Source organism: Daphnia carinata, chromosome 7, assembly GCF_022539665.2.
Source record: "Daphnia carinata strain CSIRO-1 chromosome 7, CSIRO_AGI_Dcar_HiC_V3, whole genome shotgun sequence".
Lineage (NCBI taxonomy): Eukaryota > Metazoa > Arthropoda > Branchiopoda > Diplostraca > Daphniidae > Daphnia > Daphnia carinata.
Genome location: NC_081337.1, coordinates 8503049 through 8520722, shown reverse-complemented (window position 1 = coordinate 8520722; position 17674 = coordinate 8503049). Strand labels below are relative to the sequence as shown.

The 17674-nt window shown below is 38.5% G+C and overlaps 3 protein-coding genes across 5 annotated transcripts; all 3 read right to left on the bottom strand.

Moving 5' to 3' along the window:
• Positions 1–35: 35 nt before the first annotated feature.
• Positions 36–5238, bottom strand: LOC130703358 (uncharacterized). The gene is made up of 18 exons (XM_057524842.2): positions 5034–5238; positions 4836–4959; positions 4154–4320; positions 3916–4051; positions 3694–3836; positions 3179–3559; positions 2982–3117; positions 2783–2919; positions 2586–2706; positions 2389–2519; positions 1922–2321; positions 1505–1857; positions 1363–1439; positions 1168–1305; positions 963–1085; positions 750–907; positions 544–679; positions 36–443 (listed from the first exon to the last, which is right to left on the bottom strand). Exons 1-18 carry the CDS (start codon positions 5209–5211, stop codon positions 366–368), a joined length of 3117 nt encoding a protein of 1038 aa, XP_057380825.1. The 5' UTR covers positions 5212–5238; the 3' UTR covers positions 36–365.
• Positions 5239–5502: 264 nt separating this feature from the next.
• On the bottom strand, positions 5503–9354 carry LOC130704103 (uncharacterized). The gene is made up of 17 exons (XM_059496358.1): positions 9071–9354; positions 8921–8987; positions 8748–8849; positions 8614–8692; positions 8111–8557; positions 7766–8047; positions 7560–7699; positions 7324–7501; positions 7166–7265; positions 6842–7107; positions 6702–6778; positions 6505–6639; positions 6320–6445; positions 6093–6253; positions 5901–6036; positions 5748–5838; positions 5503–5694 (listed from the first exon to the last, which is right to left on the bottom strand). The coding sequence occupies exons 1-17, from the start codon at positions 9160–9162 to the stop codon at positions 5639–5641; spliced, it is 2535 nt and encodes an 844-aa protein (XP_059352341.1). The 5' UTR covers positions 9163–9354; the 3' UTR covers positions 5503–5638.
• Positions 9355–9483: 129 nt separating this feature from the next.
• LOC130702955 (receptor-type tyrosine-protein phosphatase H-like) lies at positions 9484–17621 on the bottom strand. 3 transcript variants are annotated; one of them, XM_059496351.1, is made up of 21 exons: positions 17586–17621; positions 17403–17501; positions 16639–17159; positions 15578–15925; positions 15163–15519; positions 14757–15098; positions 14336–14671; positions 13920–14279; positions 13190–13858; positions 12415–13131; positions 12077–12343; positions 11891–12018; positions 11650–11833; positions 11497–11593; positions 11169–11428; positions 11035–11114; positions 10844–10978; positions 10663–10782; positions 10421–10602; positions 10219–10354; positions 9484–10158 (listed from the first exon to the last, which is right to left on the bottom strand). In XM_059496351.1, the coding sequence occupies exons 3-21, from the start codon at positions 16763–16765 to the stop codon at positions 9988–9990; spliced, it is 5016 nt and encodes a 1671-aa protein (XP_059352334.1). In that variant the 5' UTR covers positions 16766–17159; positions 17403–17501; positions 17586–17621; the 3' UTR covers positions 9484–9987. The 3 variants fall into 3 exon arrangements, with proteins under 3 accessions (XP_059352334.1, XP_057380655.1, XP_059352335.1); XM_057524672.2 differs by having other exon boundaries at positions 16957–17159; positions 17586–17619; XM_059496352.1 differs by lacking the exons at positions 15163–15519; positions 15578–15925; positions 16639–17159; positions 17403–17501; positions 17586–17621 and having other exon boundaries at positions 14753–14892.
• Positions 17622–17674: the final 53 nt, after the last annotated feature.

The following is a 17674-nucleotide window of genomic DNA, read 5'->3' as shown; positions in this document are numbered from 1 at the left end:
GAATTGTAGACTTACAGCAATCAAGACGGAAAAGGTTTCTTTTCTACGACTAGTGCATTTGATAATCCGACTAAGAACAGTTGGCAATCTAAATCGTTTTGGTTTCTGAAAATAACAGCTTAATCGAGAACAGAACAATCCATAAATCCTCTCCCCCAAAATCCTTCCTACTAGAATGGCAAGCTAAAAATGTCCTTTACGTGTCAATAGATATATCAATAGACATTTTTTTGCTTGAGTTGTTCCAACAAATAAAGACAGAAGATCGTTAAATCAAATCCATTTTAAACCAGTCTTACCGCCTTAATCCGCAGTGGAATAGCACGACACAGATACTGGGGAAAGAGAAGTTTTAAAATGTGGCGCTACATTTGTCCTCCGTTAGATGAAAGCCTTGTTTTGACATAGTGAGCAATGCAGGTATACAGAAAAATATATTGTGCCTGAAAGAAATAAAGAATTAGCATATCAAATAGCCTTATACTTTTCGCAATTAAAGTATTACTAAGTTGGAATATAACGTATTGTGATTTAATGGCTTACCTCTGTTTGAACCATTGATGTGCGGAAACGTCTTAGATGACGAACTGTCCTTGGGACGTCAACAACATCAGTGATGAGTACTTGTTGGATTAGGTAATCGAGAGCTATGTATGTACCAGTTCTTCCAACTCCAGCACTATGAACGGAGACAGCTTTGTTACTTTTACAGTCAAAATACGTGTTAATAATTTAATTGTCATATTTACCTGCAATGGACAACGATGGGTGAGGGGGAGTTCAGTTGACTAGCTTCCCTGCGAATAATTTCAATAAACCCAATTAACTGTTCAGGTTGCTCAGGAATCTCAAAATCCGGCCATGCTGTAAAGTGAAATTGCTGGATCTCTTGCCACAGGTCAGGAGACTAGACGAAAGGAAGAACTGAAGTTGGGACTTTTTCAATTATTTGTTTAGCATACCCTAGTTATAAGAATGTTGCGTGCGGTGTAAAACGAGTTTACACTTTCGTTAAGCAATTCTAATTTTAAGTCCCCATAAACTACCGATTCACCTTGGTTGGGCCAGTATTTTTCACATTTTTTCTAATTTTCAATAAATTTGTAAACAGGTACAATCAAATTATGCTATTTACTGCAAAAAGTTGAATTAATAATGTGGGCATACCTTGCCGTTTTCGTGAAGTGAAGTAAGCATTGCGATCAGTTTTACTTTTTGTTCCCAGATCATTCGCCAGAAATCTCCTACAGTATTCTCCTTTGGGCCTTGAGCAGCAATGTACTCGTTTTTTGTTTCATCAAATCCCTAAAAAAAGTTTAACGTTAGCGTGGCACTTACCTACAGGTAAAGTGAATACCTTACTGGAATAATGGAGGCGTTAATGTAACTCTCGTTTTGGTGTTGCTCGGAGTGAGATAATACGACACGGTTGAAATCATCTGGCCAAATACAAAAAAGGAATTACATGTTTTGAATATTTTTCAGTATAGAAAGCAAATCCTACATGGGTGGGTGTTCAAAAATCGATTTTTGATTTTATTTTCCGACCGTTGGGCCATTGTTCGAGCAATTTTTTTTGCTTCAATTTCTGACAAATTATTAATTAAAAAGAATTCCATGCGAGCTTGTCCAACATCGAAAGAACATAAGTCTCGAACAAACATTGGTCGTTTTGTCATTTGAGGCAAAGTGTTTAAATCGTCTTCAGCATTTCCCATGGAGCTCTGGCGGCTGTTGGACGAAATCCTGTTGAAGTTAAAAGACGGAAGCCTACTGCGACTTATCGATGTTACTCTGTTGCGGCTCTCAGTTGTCAACATAATATCGATACCTTCCGTTTGATTTTGTTTCGCTTCCCTTATGTCACATTAAATTTAACTCAAGGAAACAACATGTATCATAGAAATTTTCCGGTACTGACCTTCTCCTTATTCTTAGAAAGACGAATGCGATGATGATGGCCACCAGTAATAAAATTACAATTGCAATGATTGGCACCAGAAACTTCTTGGGGCAATTTGCTTCAAACGATTTTTCTCCCGTCGAGTAGCGATCACTTCCACCTTCGTATTGTGTCCGGATGCTAACATAATATATTTCACATGGTTTCACGTCAAATTCAAATCGGGATGCGAGATTTGACATATGCCTCGCGACTTCCTTGTTTGACCGCACCTTCCTCATAAAGATTTGCCATCCGAGAATTTTGGAGGTTTGACAAACTGGATGACTCCAGGTGATGACTGCTGTACCACGCTGATCAGGGCTAGCTTGTTTTTCAGGCCGGATAGAAAAGTCAGTGGCTACTCCATCCGGAACGTCTGCAGTTGTATAATGGAATAGTCGACAACGTTTTTTATCTTCTATTACACCTAAGAAGATTATTACCCGGTAACGTGTTGACGGTTAGAGGAAACACGCCCAACGAAATATTATAAGTGGCACATGAATTAAATTTTTTCTGGAAGCGCCACTCCATGTTGCACAAATTTCCACTACAACTTGGTGTTTCGATTAGACTACAATTGCAAAAGAAAGGGTCATTTAATAAGAACTGCGAAAAATTCTTTAGGATGGTAACTTACCTGCCCAGAGATGACCGTCCTGCTGAAATAGATAGAAGATCGCGACAATCAATTGGAACACGCCATTCCACAATGGAGCCATCAAAGGATGAGTTCCTCGGAGCGTTAACCACAGGATTCCCTTACGGTAAAGATGATTGAATTAAAAGCACGGTTGCTCGCAACTATGGCGACAGATAGTTCTGATATAAAAATACCTGGAGGAGGAGTTGTAAATCGCACTGTATACACGCCAACTGTAACATTATAATTTGTGCATGGTACAATGTTAGAATGATATTCCCAATTCACGACGCAAGTCCTCTTGTTGCATGCTGCATAGACATCCGAGAGGCTGTTAAAACAAAAAATTCAGCATAAGCATGGTAAACGTGTAGAAAATTTAACAGCTTTTACCTCAAAGAGATAAGTATCTGATTATTGATTTTTATGGGTATTATTACGTTTTTCACATTTTGGCAGTGAACGGGAATTTCCCATTTGATTTGAAATCCATTTGACGAAGTGTCTACAATTTGAACATTTTGGATTTCTTCCACGACAAAAGCAATGTTTTAAAATCTTATAATCAGTTGTAATTGATGTTTTTTTACCTTTGGATGGAAGTGATTGCAACATGAATGGTAACGACTCGAAATTCTTCAGAAGTGCACTATTTCTTCTTTCTGGATTAATAAGCTCGATGGAATAGTTGACGCACGATTTTAACGCAGACTGAAACTGCAATGCTTCGTACGAGCCAGGACATCCATTGCTACTATTTTTATTGAATGTCAATCTGCGCCTTAAAATTCCTTTAAAACACTTAGAAGGTATTTGACTACTATACACATCCTGTTGCGTATTAGTTTCAAACACAAACAACTCGTAGTAGGAATCAGTGTTGCTTGGAACAAGTGGACAAATGGGCTCGTTCCATTCTAACTGAATGTCTGCATTCCCCACCTTGACAGAGAAATTTTGTATCGCGTGTGCTTCAATGCACAATGAAAATTTCATTAATTAAAAATAAATTAATAAAACGAAAAGACGAGCAAGATTTTATTTTGCCTTACTATAGAAAATAAGGCTAGTTAATTAGTATATACGACGATAAGATATATCTTACCATAGTATGTTTCGGCGTCCAATGTGACTTTTTCTTTATTTACGTATATAACATGAGGTATACAACGAGGTATCAGCGCCTTCGCAAGACGCAATTCGCAGATTTTTTCTGTTGAGTTACACGTGGCATCGGCTCTGGAAAACCTGTAAAAGATGAGAGAATTTGAAACGACTGTGTTAAATGTGAACAGGCGTATTATACGCCCAACCAAATTGGACCTACTTTGCAATTTCAGAGGTCAGAACTGAAACTGGATGCATGTACTCGGTTGTAACGCAGTCAATTTCCCAAGTTAATTTTACAGGATAATTTTCATCATGAGTCAGCTCAAACGTTGCAGAATTTTCAACAATGGACACTAAAAATGGCAGATGCCAAAGCAGAATGCTATATTACATAATAGTGTGATTTATTTCAAGTTTAATTTTAAAATAAACAATATCTATAGAATAGAAGTTACCTGTAGTGACATTAAATTTTCGTTTCCCAAGAATAAAATTGTAATTCGTACAATTTTCGATCGGAGAATAGCAGTATTTACACGCTATATCTTTGTTAGAAAGAGATTGACACCACTCATCCATCACAACTGTTGAGTTATCCTGGTATGTTTCTGTCGCTGAATTTCTAACCATAAAACATTTTTCAAGCATATTGAAGCCATATGTTAAGGTGACTGCAATTCGTAGGCCAAACACACAGAAAGAATGTACGCAATGAAAAGAATTACTAAAACACGTGTAGTCCTTAGGTGGTAACTCGTTGGAAAGAGGGAAGGTAAGAAAGGAAACAGCTGTGCTGAATGTTGTGGGAAACCATGGAGGGGTGGTAAGATTTTCACGTAAGTATCTCAGAGAATGAGAAAAATCGATATTTCAACCAATGCAAAGACGTAAAGGCAACGAATTTCAAAGATGTTCGAAGAGGGAGGCAGGGGAAGGAAAAATTTATGGCTAAAAAAGCAAATGATAAATGTCACCAAAAAGCTACCAAATAGTTAACGACAAGGTGACATCACCAAATAAAATTAAAGAATGCAGTGCCATCGATGAAAAGCATTTCAGAAAAATTTTCAATCTTTTTCTACTTTGTACGTAACAAAATAAAAAAAATTAAGATAGATTAGTACAAAGAAAACTAACCGGGAAATCTGTAGCGTCCTACTCCGATTTGTATATTCGCCAGTGTCATTTAGCTTAATTTTCCAAGTGAGGACAATTTCTCCTGTTGATATTGTAGCATCGAAATCTTTAATTTCTGCAATTCCTGTGACAGAGTTTAAACTTAAGTGCTCGTTAAAATACATGATTGAGTATTTAGCTTAGTTTTTCTGTTCTTACTAAAAGTTTCAAAGTTAAGCAACCCTGATAAATAAGACACAGTTTTTTCAGAATTCCCGTGCAAACATTTTCCCATCCTTCCTTGTGAACCTTCTTCCATGCACAAAACACATGTATAGCTTATTACTGCAACTATTATTACAGTCTGCAGCAAGTAATGCAATCGCCAGAGGGTCATCACTCTTCCGTATCAAGATTAAAATTATAAAGACGCACTCTAAACGCTATTGGTTTCCTTCTGAACTGAAAAGTTCAACGAAACTGAAGGTAACAAGGGAACAGAAATGAACTGCAAACAGGCCATTTTTAGTTGCGACATTAAATAGGAAACCGGAGCAACCACAAACAGGATCAGTCGACCCTATCTGCTTCCTGGATTTATCTGTTTTCAATATTGCAACCTCTTTCGGGAAATTCTGAAAAAATATACCATAAAAGGAAAAGAACGCAATTAAGAAAACTGAGGCAATCGTGGTGAACCAGCTGTTTTTGCTTTTGAAAAGATTAACAAGTGTCGTAACAATGAATTTCCAATTCTTCATACATGTAAATATACAGGAAAAAAATCAATCAAATGACCGTTCTGTAAAACGCAGTTAGCATCCTCACGCCACTTCGCTTAGCAGTTGTTTGTTTCCATTAGTCAGCAAGTTTTCTGCATCTGAATGCTAAGTTAGTCACTATTTATAATAAAATTCATAATTTTAGAAAAACCTGTGTCCGACGTATCTTCAACGTTTCCAGAAGAAAAAAGTCTAGTTTTGGCAAAATGAGACATACATCGATATACATATTCGTACTGCTCCTGTAGTTTCAGCAGAGAATCAGTACAACTGTCTCCAATGTGAGAAATATGACAAACAAAACCTCGCTTTGAATCATGTTGATCCGGCATTCTCTCATGCACAATACAGTAGAAAAGATGTCAATTTCTTTATGTACACGACCTGCTTGCATCAGCCAATCTACGGCGATGAAAGTTCCTGTTCGCCCTACTCCAGCGCTGAGAAATAGTTTAAAACTTAAGTCTAATACTGAGTTTAACTTTGGAAGGAATACCTGCAATGCACCACAATGGGTTGATTTGATGATGATGGTGTCTCATTGATTAGAATTCGAATGACTTCAACAAATCGAATCAGAATTTCAGGACATTCAGGAACACCAAAATCTGGCCAACCTTTTAAATAAGCTTGTTTCACTGTTCGGGATTTTTCGCTCTTCGTGAATATGCACGAAATGTTAACATTAAACAATACATTTCCTCATAATGGTTTGTCCGTTACCAATTTGACTTCGAGGCTGCGAACGGTATAGTTTTCAAAATCCATTTCATTCAATTGAGAAATGGAAAGGCTGTCACAAACAAGTGGAGTTTCCGCATCCTCTGGCCAATATCGATCACACTTGGGCTACCAAGAAAAGTAAATATCAAATAAATTATATATTTTGAGCAATTACGGTATTTTACTTTGCCTCTCTCTTCTAGGCCTGTCACCATAACGATAATATGGACATTTTGTTCCCATACCATTCTCCAGAAATCTCCTATGGTACAAGTTTTCGGTCCTTGAGTTGCAATGTACTCCTTTGGGTCGTTGAAACCCTACACCAAGCGCAACGATTTTAAGGAATTTAAATCACATGCATTTTGCCAATTAATTTTACCATGACATACGACGCGTTGATATAGTCCGAGTCAGGAGTGTCCGATAACAAACTGAGGGGAACACGAGTATGCTCATCTTAAAAATAGAAGTTCCCCGGGGTTAAATGTTCAAAACGATAGCGATAGAAAAGTATCTTACAAGGCAAAATGTTAACGTAGCGATTTTTTATTGTGTTTGGAGACAACAAGGCGATGGGAGCCTCCTTTGGGCGACGAGCATCGGACAAGATGGTCAGATCTTGAAATTCCATTTCTAAGAGGTGCCCAGCCAAGGAACAAAGACGTTGCGTAACTGTTTCTAAATTTCGTACTTTTACGGGATGAGAGCGTCTCCGGGTTATGTTACCCAAAAACGATGATTTTAACAGGAAAGTTTGCTGTGCAACTTGCGACTCTTGGCCACGCCTAATTTTTTAATTCGTGAAACTTGTATACAATGGTAATCAAACTAGAATTAGCGTACCTTGAGAGCCACGACCGGAAGCAATATAAGGTAACGCAGATGAGCATCATAATAAGAATACTAGAGACGACGATTAGTCCTACTGTGACAGCATCGTATGCTATCGCAAAAATGTGTCATCAGAATGCAAATAAACCTTTGTGTAAACTGCATATTACTGCTGGGTGTTTGTATGGTAGCTAATGACGAGTATAACTGTGGATCACGCTGGATTTTTTCTTGATTATCCAAAATTCCAAGACGGACCTCGTAATTCGTTGCAGGCCGCAGCTGACAAATCATTTCCTCATGTATTTGTTTATCATATCTCAACCACCACACTTGCTGTCCAACTTCCTGAATAGGTGAACATAATTAAAGATTGTCTGAATAATTCAGGTGGAAGTTAAGGTACCGAAGGAGGGTCCAAATGAATTCGAAATGATACACCACAGTTGTCGAATTGCCTAAACTTGCGATTCAGAGAACACTTCACAATCAGGCATGTTTGATTTATAGCCGTTACGTTGGTTTGAACGTCTTTAATTTCAAAACCTGGTAAAAAAAAAAAAAAAAGAAAATGTTAGTACTGGTGTTATCCGGTACGAACTTAGATTTTACCATGGGTGTCGGTTCTACCAGTGTGTTGAGCTGGCTGTCTCGATATGATTTCATTTCTGTCGTCAGTACCGATGCTCCAAACAGCAATAGAATAAGTTGTGCAATGACCAACGTTTAATTCAACGCGTTTGTCATCAGTAGTCTCGTTAATACTACCTAATTTGTCGACATTTAAATTGTAGCGATATTTCAGATTACAATTCAAGGTCTCAGGTGATGGTTCCCAACGAATCACCAAGTTGTTCTTGTCTACATCGTAAGATGATTCGATTTTGGATGGCCCTACATAAATTCCAATATGTTCGCAATCCATGGTTAACTTTAAAATAAATATTTCTAACGTACTTTTTACGAATGGTATCAGTTCGGTTGTCTTCGTCAGGTGACTTTTGCCATCAAGAGGGATGAGGCTGAAGTTGTACGAAAAACATGGCTCGATAATTAATTCTGCATTTTCATCCTGACCGCTACCGTAACAGGTGAAATAGTTCCGAGCAGGCCATAATTTTTCTAGTTTCACTTTGTGTTGTCCAGAATTTCCTTGCAGAGAACAGTTGTAATTAATAACCACTGTTTGTTTTTCCGTTCCCCTTGATAGAACTAGCTTCCGTGCTTTTTGTTGATTCTCGTGAATTTCTTCAAACCAAAAGACCGTGATATAGTCTTCGTCGTCGACATCAGTTTTCCATTGCGCGGTAAAATTATGAATTTCAATTGGTACTGGTGATGTGGATTCTGTTGAAAGGATGGTAGATAAAGGAGATGTACTAATCGAAGAAGCCATTGATGTCACTATCGATGGAAAACAATTACGAAACGATTTCAATTTGAATTTAGAAAATGTATACCTTCAACAGTGTTGACTACCTTCGCTTCTTTTGTTGTGGACATCTGACTGGATGACTTAATAACAAAAATGCCTGAATCCTATATAAAACAAGTTGTCATGGAGAAAAACTATAGATATTTACGATTGCATTACCGTCGAAGATTTGGTCATTGGATGCGTGGTCTTCGAAGTCAATGGACGAATTTTAGTTGTAAATTTTCCATCTGGAAGGAATTCATGAGTACTATTGGCCTCCTTGGAAAAAAAAAATACTATTAATAAAATACAATGAACATGTGTTGAGAAAAACTTGATTCGTGTTTTACAGGAGTGTTGATTAGTGTTCCATAAGTGATGACTGAAACATAAGCAGTAATGATGACTACCAAAACACTATGGTAGGCCATTAGATGGTTAAAAACAAAAGTAGGTTGTTGACTAGAATCACGTGTTATCGAACGAATCCATGCACATACAAACTGTAATTGCTTTTCTCTTTTTCACGGGATTGAATGGCACGAACGAATAGCACCCTCTCACTTTCTATTGGCCAGGCAGTCTTTTGCATCCAGAATAATATATCCTACCTTCTGAAATATCCGTTTTTGATTGGGAAACACAAATTTATGTAAAACGCAATGTTTCTTTCGCTAGAGCCACAATCACAGAGTTGGTGCACAAGTAAACCGAAACTTCCGCACCCGACACTGTCTTATCGTTCTCTAGTCGAAAGAAAAGGGAAAGATAGCACAATGTTCAAACAAAAAGACAAAAAAAAATCTAGTTCCTATGGCATATTACATGCACAGGGAACTTTTTACTGTAGCCACAAAATCGTTTCGCATGTGATTGCGTTTTCAACAGGCGTTACCTCTACAGTGCAATGCGATATCATCTCACATGTATATTTACGCCCCTGTTTTAATGGGGTCCGCTTCGTCTGTTCTTACCCGGTTTAAAACCAAAGCCATGTCTTTTTCTAGTACAAGTTTTGGTCACATCATAGATATTGAAGGCAAAGGAAGAAAATGTACACAGATTATAGATCAAAGATTATAGACCAAGTATTGAAAGATTGCAATGACTCACTGATGAAATCAGAACCAGTTTTTCCGGCGGTTGAATGAGCATCGAGTCCACCGCGAGAATCGCGACGAGCACGTAACACAAACGTTAGCCTAACGTTAGTTGTTATCTAACCACTCGTTCACAGATTGTATAGACAAGAGCTTGTTATAAACCTACTCACAACCCGTCCTTTTGACACCGAATGCTGTTCACACGAAGTTGGCTTTTTCAAACCCCAACGAAGTTATAGTTTTAAATATAAAACCATACTAAAAGAAAAACGAATATTTACATCGGAAAATGCGCCACGAATTCGTGAGCTTAATTACACTGCACTAAATGCAGTACCTCGATCTTTCTGAAAAAAAGAGAGGGGAGTGAGAGCAATACTGTCAGGCGATTGATAATCGGCCGAGTTCAAAGACCAACGATCTTTCAATTGTAAGTCATTACGGCAGTAGCTCTCGATGCATTTGTAAAGGAAGAGATATTGTTCCTGTAAATAGAACAGGGAGGAAAGTAAGAAACATTCCACTTGAATTAATTTTCAATTTACCTCGTTCTGCACCATTCGATCACGATCCTCGCGTAATTTCAGTACTGTACCAAACACGTCGACAATTTTCTTACGTCGCGCCTGTTCCATGAGAATATCTAATGCTATCAAAGTTCCTGTTCTTCCAACTCCAGCACTATTTGGTAATAAATTAAGAAACTTTGAATCGGTTGTTTTTGCTAAGGGTTGTTGGATGATTCACCTGCAATGAACAATGATGGGACAAGCTTTCCGGTAAGTATTATAGAGTGAAATGCTTTCAGCTCGCATTGTGTGAATAAAATTAATGAGTCGTTCGGGGTTTTCTGGACAACCGAAATCTGGCCATTCAGTATAATGCATTTGTCTTGCAAATTTTGGTGTACTTAATTCGCCATTAGAAACCTGAACAAGGATAATATTGTCATTGGAGAATAGAAAACTTGTAGTAGGCGAAATACTTACTCGTGTTATCAAGAAATCCCGAACAGTATAACAGCTTTCTCGTATTTCATTTACCAGTTCAACGTACATATTGCCATATTCACACGATAAACTAGACGGCCAGTACTGCGCACATTTTATCTAAAATCCAACGCACACTGAGAACCTGATAAAATTTCAAGATAAGACAGACTTATCTTACCCGTCCTCTTTCCTCTAAGGATGTGAGGGCCACAATCACTTTAACATCTCGTTCGAAACACATAAGCCAAAAGTCTTCAATGGTTGATGGTTTAGGGCCTTGAGTGGCAATGTAAACTCGCTTTCCTGCATAACCCTGTAAAATACAACATTCAATTAATTAAATTTTGTGCACCTGTGAACAGAACGTACCGATATAAATGAGGCATTAATGTAATCCGTGAATGTTGGTGAGTCCAGTGCGGTAGTGAGTATAACCCTCGTATGATCATCTAAAAAGATAAACTTTACATTATGTGTTTACGAGACGAAAAATATAACCTTACACGGAAGAATGTCAAGGTAGCGATTCTTGGCTTGATTCTCAGGCAATTTGGCCACTGAACAACTTGCCTTATCTGCCGACATTGATTTTATCAATTCAAATTCCTTGCTAAGTTCGTAATTAGAGTCTGCTTCTAACCACTCGATTACTCTTCTCAGTTCGTTCACTAAAATACGTTTTCTACCGTTCATTCCTAGTGGCGTTTTGTTAACAGATGTCGGCTTATCTTGGTTGAGTGTGAAACTAGGACTCAATATAGTGCTGTAACGAAATATAGAGATTGTAATGCATTGATAAGGATTAAATAACCAAGTAGCGTATGCGCATACTTTTGGCTTTTTCGACGTAGTACAGCAATGTAAAAAATCGCGAGCGCTAAGATTGGGAAAATTATTCCGCAAACTAGCGAAGTGGTGTTCATCATACCTATCAAATGGATTCCCTTGTTAGAATGTACCAATAATAAAGTGATAGTAAGATACCTGAGGCCGTGTCCCATGTGAAGGCATGTAAGATAGGATCGCTCACGTAAGTTTCTTGTCCGAAATTGCAAAAGGTGACGATAGAAACATTATATAAATGTTCTTTTTCAAATCCATCGTTTAACAAAATCCATGTTGAATTTTTCCCCCAGATGGTCTCGTTGTAAACACCATCCATTGATATCTGAATTAATATAACGCTATATTATTTAGTTGGAAGTGTTGTTGAAATAACTCTTACCGATTTTTCTATGTTGACTTTGTATCCTGAAATGCAATCGTCAATTTCAGGTTTGAGCCATGATACGTTCAGCGTCTTTTCATTGTCTAGGCTGCTTACGTTGACTTCAGACTGTACAGGTGCGGGATCTATACATAACAGAGAAATCACAATCTTTACATCGACCTTGAACGAAAATCGTCTTACCAACAACCTCTGTGTAGGCAAAGACATGAGGTTCGCTTTCATGCAGATCAGACGTTGAATTTGCCAGAACATTTACTGATGCGAGAATTCTTGTGCATGGTCGTAAGCTATCCAATAAAGCATATGTCTCGCTGGTTAAGGTTTCCTTATTGTTCCATAGGACTCGGTAGCCTTCGACACATTGAGGATTCGTTTTCGGTACATCCCATTCAAGCAAAATGCTAGTTTTTGTTCCATTCCATCTCAAGTTATCTACAACTCCCGGAACTAAAACAATAAATAAATAAAATGCCAGTTTAACATTTAATATTAAGCTGTGAATCCGTAAAATAACTTACGCTCAATTCCAGTGGTAGCTGAAACAATGTTATTACTTCCAGGTCGGACGTCCAGATTGGGGTACTTTATATGCACGGCAAGTGTATAGTTAGTGCATGGGATAAAGGACACTCCAAAGTTGATGGGATGATCGCCATTTCCGCAGAGTATCGAGTCGGAGATGTTAAGAGTTAAATGGGTAGCGTTTACATACGTGGGACAATCTGGAGGAAGGATGACGGAACTTTTCGACGATAATTCTGTGAGATTCCACACACTAATCGGTAAATGACATGTTGGTTTCGGCCAGGATACGGTTATCCATCGCGTACCAACATCTTGCACAGTCATGTTGTTAACAGACGCCTCGTTTTGCAAAGGAAGCGTTTGGGTTTTCGTTTCCCACCCCAAAAGATTTTCATTGGCACTTGGTAATTGGTAAACGGGTAGGATCTTGATGACGTAGGGTGCGCAAGAATCGAATTTGTAACCACGATCGCAAACAGATTGATTCAGCGTCATAGATACTTGGCCGTTTGGAATTTTGTCGAGACACTTGGGTTCAATTTTTAAAAATGTCTTGTTGACATGTGCTGTAAAATTCCAGTTTGGCATGACGGTAACGTTATAGTAAACGAGTTCAGCAGAAGCACGGCATGATGGTTCAAACCACGTCAACGTGAGCGAATTTGTACCCTGGGAAGCTACAATCGGCTGTTCAATTTCCCCGTCATCACCTAACGAAAAGAGAAATATGAAGTAAAATTAGATAACTTAGCAAATGGCATTTCATACCCGATTTGGATCCTATATGGACAACTGCGCCGATTCCCGTTATTATTGAAGCCCCTATGCGAAACCGTGGCACTAACGACACTGAGTAATTTGAACAAGGAGAGATTTTAAATCCGGCACAGGGTAAACTGCTGTTAAAGCCGATTACAGAGCGATCTGTGCTGCAGCTTCGAGATAAATTTTTCGACTCGGAAACGCCATTGAAGACATTTGTAATGTTTAAATGGTATTGCGTGATCAATTTTTGGCATTCACGAACTGAAGACTGCCATTCAAAGGTAATCCAATTAATGCCGGAATCTTGCGCATTTATAATTACCGTGGCATCTTGCCCGGGTGTTGTTGTCCTGTTTACAAGGCTGGTACGTCCTACTGGTTTTTTTATATCAAGCAAGATTTCGAAAGTGTAATAATTGCACGGGACCAAGATCTGCTTATTGAAACAGTCGGAGCTCGTGTTGAAGCTGATAAGTGTGTCGTTGTTAGAAGCCGCAGGACAAAAATATTGCAGTCTTCCATTCCAGCCCGTTTGATTAGACGGAATGAAATTCATTGTTACCCACAGACCAGTGACGTTTTTACGACAAGTTTCTTCTGATGCTTGCCAATCAAAACTGATCCAATCTTTGCCAGCATCGATGTTTTGCGTCACCGGTGTTATATAGTCACCTGCATACAGAATTTTCATTACTGTTTTAATAATACTGCTCTTGTGTTACATTTTTATCACCTGGAAGAGTTTCGGTAGTGGTTACAGGATTGGCACTTCCGTTTAAGCTGTCAAAGAACTGCGGAATAAGGTATATGTCATACTGTGAGCATGGGTAGATCCCAGGGCTAATCCAATTGCTTGGACATGAGCAACTGGTATTGAACATGATGTCTTCGTCATTTTTCAAGTTACAGTAGCAATCTTTCATTGATATGAATTGAAGGTTATCAACTTTGTTTGAGTTAAATGTACTGGGAGCAATGCTAAGCCAAAAACCAGTTAAGACTTTTCGGCAATCCTCTACAGATGTCGTCCAATTGAAACTTATCCAGTTAGAGCCAGTTTTCATCCATTTAACAAAAGCCGTTACGTTTTCACCTATTCAAAAAGGCGTTAACCTTGTCGGAGAAAAATTGTTTAGCAGCGTGACTTACATGTGGTCCTGCCCGTTGCATTGTCACGGTATTCAGTATAGAAATCTTCGAATATTTTTGGTATGATGGCGACGTGATAATCTGAACAGTGTGGCACTATTATTCTTTGATCACAATCAGCCATACTGGTGTTGAAAAAGAATTTTGATCCTGGGGTGTTTGGGGTATTTGTGTTGCACTCATAAAAATTGGAGCTGTTTTCGCGTACATTAATTAAATTAAACCAGAATCTAGTGGTGACCATTTGACATTGTGGTACGGACAAGTTCCATCGAAAGGCCAACCAATCTGAACCGGATTCGATTGGTTCCTCAATGTGTGTCTGCAAATACTCCGCTGTTTTCGCACCCGGTGACATAAAAAAAAAATTAGTTATTCATTGTTGAACAAATAAACAATAAAGTATTATCAGATTACTGACGAGGTTTGGTATTGAATGTGGCCTTTTCGCTGGGCTGTGATTGGTACGCGCCAAAGAACTCCTCTACGATAACAACAGAGTAGGTAGAACAAGCATCTAGTGTCAACAGTCCTGGACAGATCTTGGAGTCGAAGACGGTCATCTCAGTCGAAGATCGGTTTGTACACTTCAAAGGGACTTGAATTGTTTGGGTGTTATTACTTCCACCGGGAGAAAAAGAATAGAATCTCATATGGTATGAAGTAATTGTTTGTTCGCAGAATTTAAAGTCCTGCCAACTCACAACGACCCAATTACTTCCCGTCTGAAGGACTTTAACGTTCTTAGGTGCCGCGTCGGGACCTGCCAACAATTGTGATTAATATAATTTTCTGCCACACGTATTAAACCAAAAAACAAGTCAAACCTGGCAAGGTTAAAATCGAAGTGTTGACAGGATTCCCAATGCACGAGGAATATTGGGGAATCATCGTGAATATGTAGTTGCTACATTCGCGAACGGTAAAGTTTTCTTTGCAACACAGCGTCGAATTGAACAAAAAGGAATGATCTGTTCCATTCAAACAATCAATTGACGCAGAGCAATTTTGAAGCTCCGCAGGGGCATCTTCTTTGTCAAAGGGACCATCAAGAGTCACGTTCAATTCAGTTAGATTTTCATTCGCACACAGTATACTTGAAGAAGTTGAGTTGAATGGAACAGCAAACCAACTGCTGCCAACCTGTGCGGGCCCCAATACTAGTTCCATGGATTTACATGGACCTGTAAAAAGCGCCAATTAATACCTGTTATTTAATTACACTTTTAAAACAAAAAATACATATAGGTGGGGTAGTTGTGGGGGTAGTTGCTAGTGTAGTAACAATAGTGCTCCTTTCAGAGGTTGTCTGAAATGGTGTTGTTCCTGTCGTTAACATTGAGGATGTCGGAACACGTGTTGTCGGGTAAGTCGAATTTTCGGTAAATGTAGACCCTAAGGTTGTATCATCGTTAGTAGGGGATGATTTAGCTGAGTCGTTTATCAACAAAGTAGTCGATAAAGGAGTCCCAAACGTGTTATCTGCCGTGGTAGGTGAAGCCGTCTTTGAGTCCGCAGCATTGGGGTTCACAGATGATTGTCTGTTGGAATCTAAAGTGGTCGAAGTTTCATGAATGAAAATCGAGATCCCTAAAGACAAGTAAATCAACAGTTAATAAATCATGTTTCTCCCTCCTTTTAATTATATAACCCGAGTAAATGCATGAATGTAGAAAGGGGAAAAAAAAGAAACGCTTTACAGCATCGCACTTGAATTGGAGATTAAAATTACAAGTTTTTTTTCGTCTTTTATCTCTGTGACTCCTAAGCGAATGACATGGTAGAAAACCTCCTATATCATTAAGTAAATATAAATGTCAATTTAAGATTGACGGCTGTGTAGGTCACTGCATAAAAATGTCGTCAAAAGCTATGAAGTCAAGGACGGAAAGACAGGTGACACATTGATCGTATCGCACGATTGCCGTGAATAGGCAACTAATGGGACATGTTGCATAACAGACCGTTATCAAAGTAACTACGCTTGTGCACCCAAACAAACATGGTCACAGAACAATATCGGAAGAATGATCGGCACAGGAAGGTGAACGGCAAATTAGTTAAATGTTGCCAACCTTGTACATTATCTGCTTCACAACATATCATGCATTCGTCCATAAATGTACAAGGAAAAAAAGGTTATTTCGTTAAAGCCCCCGTAAAAGCCCAGCTGTTGCCTTGATGTCACACATATTTCGTATCGCAACTTCATTACGCAATCGCTTGAAAATTCGATTTTCAATTCATGAAAATTTGCAAACAAGGTTCATCGGGTGCAGGCATACACCTTCTGAAATTCCTACCAGAATAATTTGTTAAGTTAGCACCTCCGTCAGACGAATGCGGTAGAGCGGACGAAAGTCCATTTCCATTTGCGCGAAAATCGCAATTAAGAATAAGCAAGGCAATCACTGCGTAGGGTATGAGCATGACGGATACAGCTAAAGGATAATAACCTGCCACCGACAATATTGTGTGCCAAGTGTTCAAGATTAACTGTAGAACAAAGTCTTGTTAACGAAATACAATACTGAATTGTGCTACAAACTGCGAAGAGTGAGAGAATAGATAAAGACGTGTGCAACTAGTTACGAGATAAGATAAATACCAAAAATATTTACCGGGTAAAATCACAAGTTTGTAACTGCATGAGAGCTTGTCGAATATTTGATTTCCTCCAGATCCATTTCATGCCATTCACTTCCGGTCTAGATTGATATGTATCACAACCAACTGCCTTTCCGGAGATGTAGATAATAAATTGTGGTTTTGGTTTTACCGCCAATACCGCTTCACGCTGCTGACACACACGGCATATGCAATTCTAAGACGACGAATAGCCATAATTATTCAAAAGTATTGTTTAACAAAATAAGTAACCAAACTGTAATTTATTTGACAAACTCCCATTTATGCCACTGCTTTTTTCGAATTTTGTTATATCGACCGTGCTTATGTTTCACAGAGAATTGATTTTTGGAGGCATTTACTGTGCGGTACATGGTCATTTGACAATCTAGATACTCGTTTGTACTTTGCCACATGTCAAGAATTTTCTGTTTAATACCTGAAACTGTGCAATCTTCCTCCATCAGACAATGGGTGATTTCAAAAGGACCTTGTCGAATCCTTTCCAATTCGTCGAGGTAGGCACAGCTACCTAAAGCTGAAATTCAGAGAGAGAGGAGAAAAAAGAACGTAAGATTGTCAATTTTCCACCTAATGTAGTTCAAAATCTGTAGATGCTTACCTAATCCTAAATCATGGACCAGACTGCGTACATAGAACCCTTTGCTACACGATACCTCAAATGTTAATTTGGGAAGTACAAATTCAATA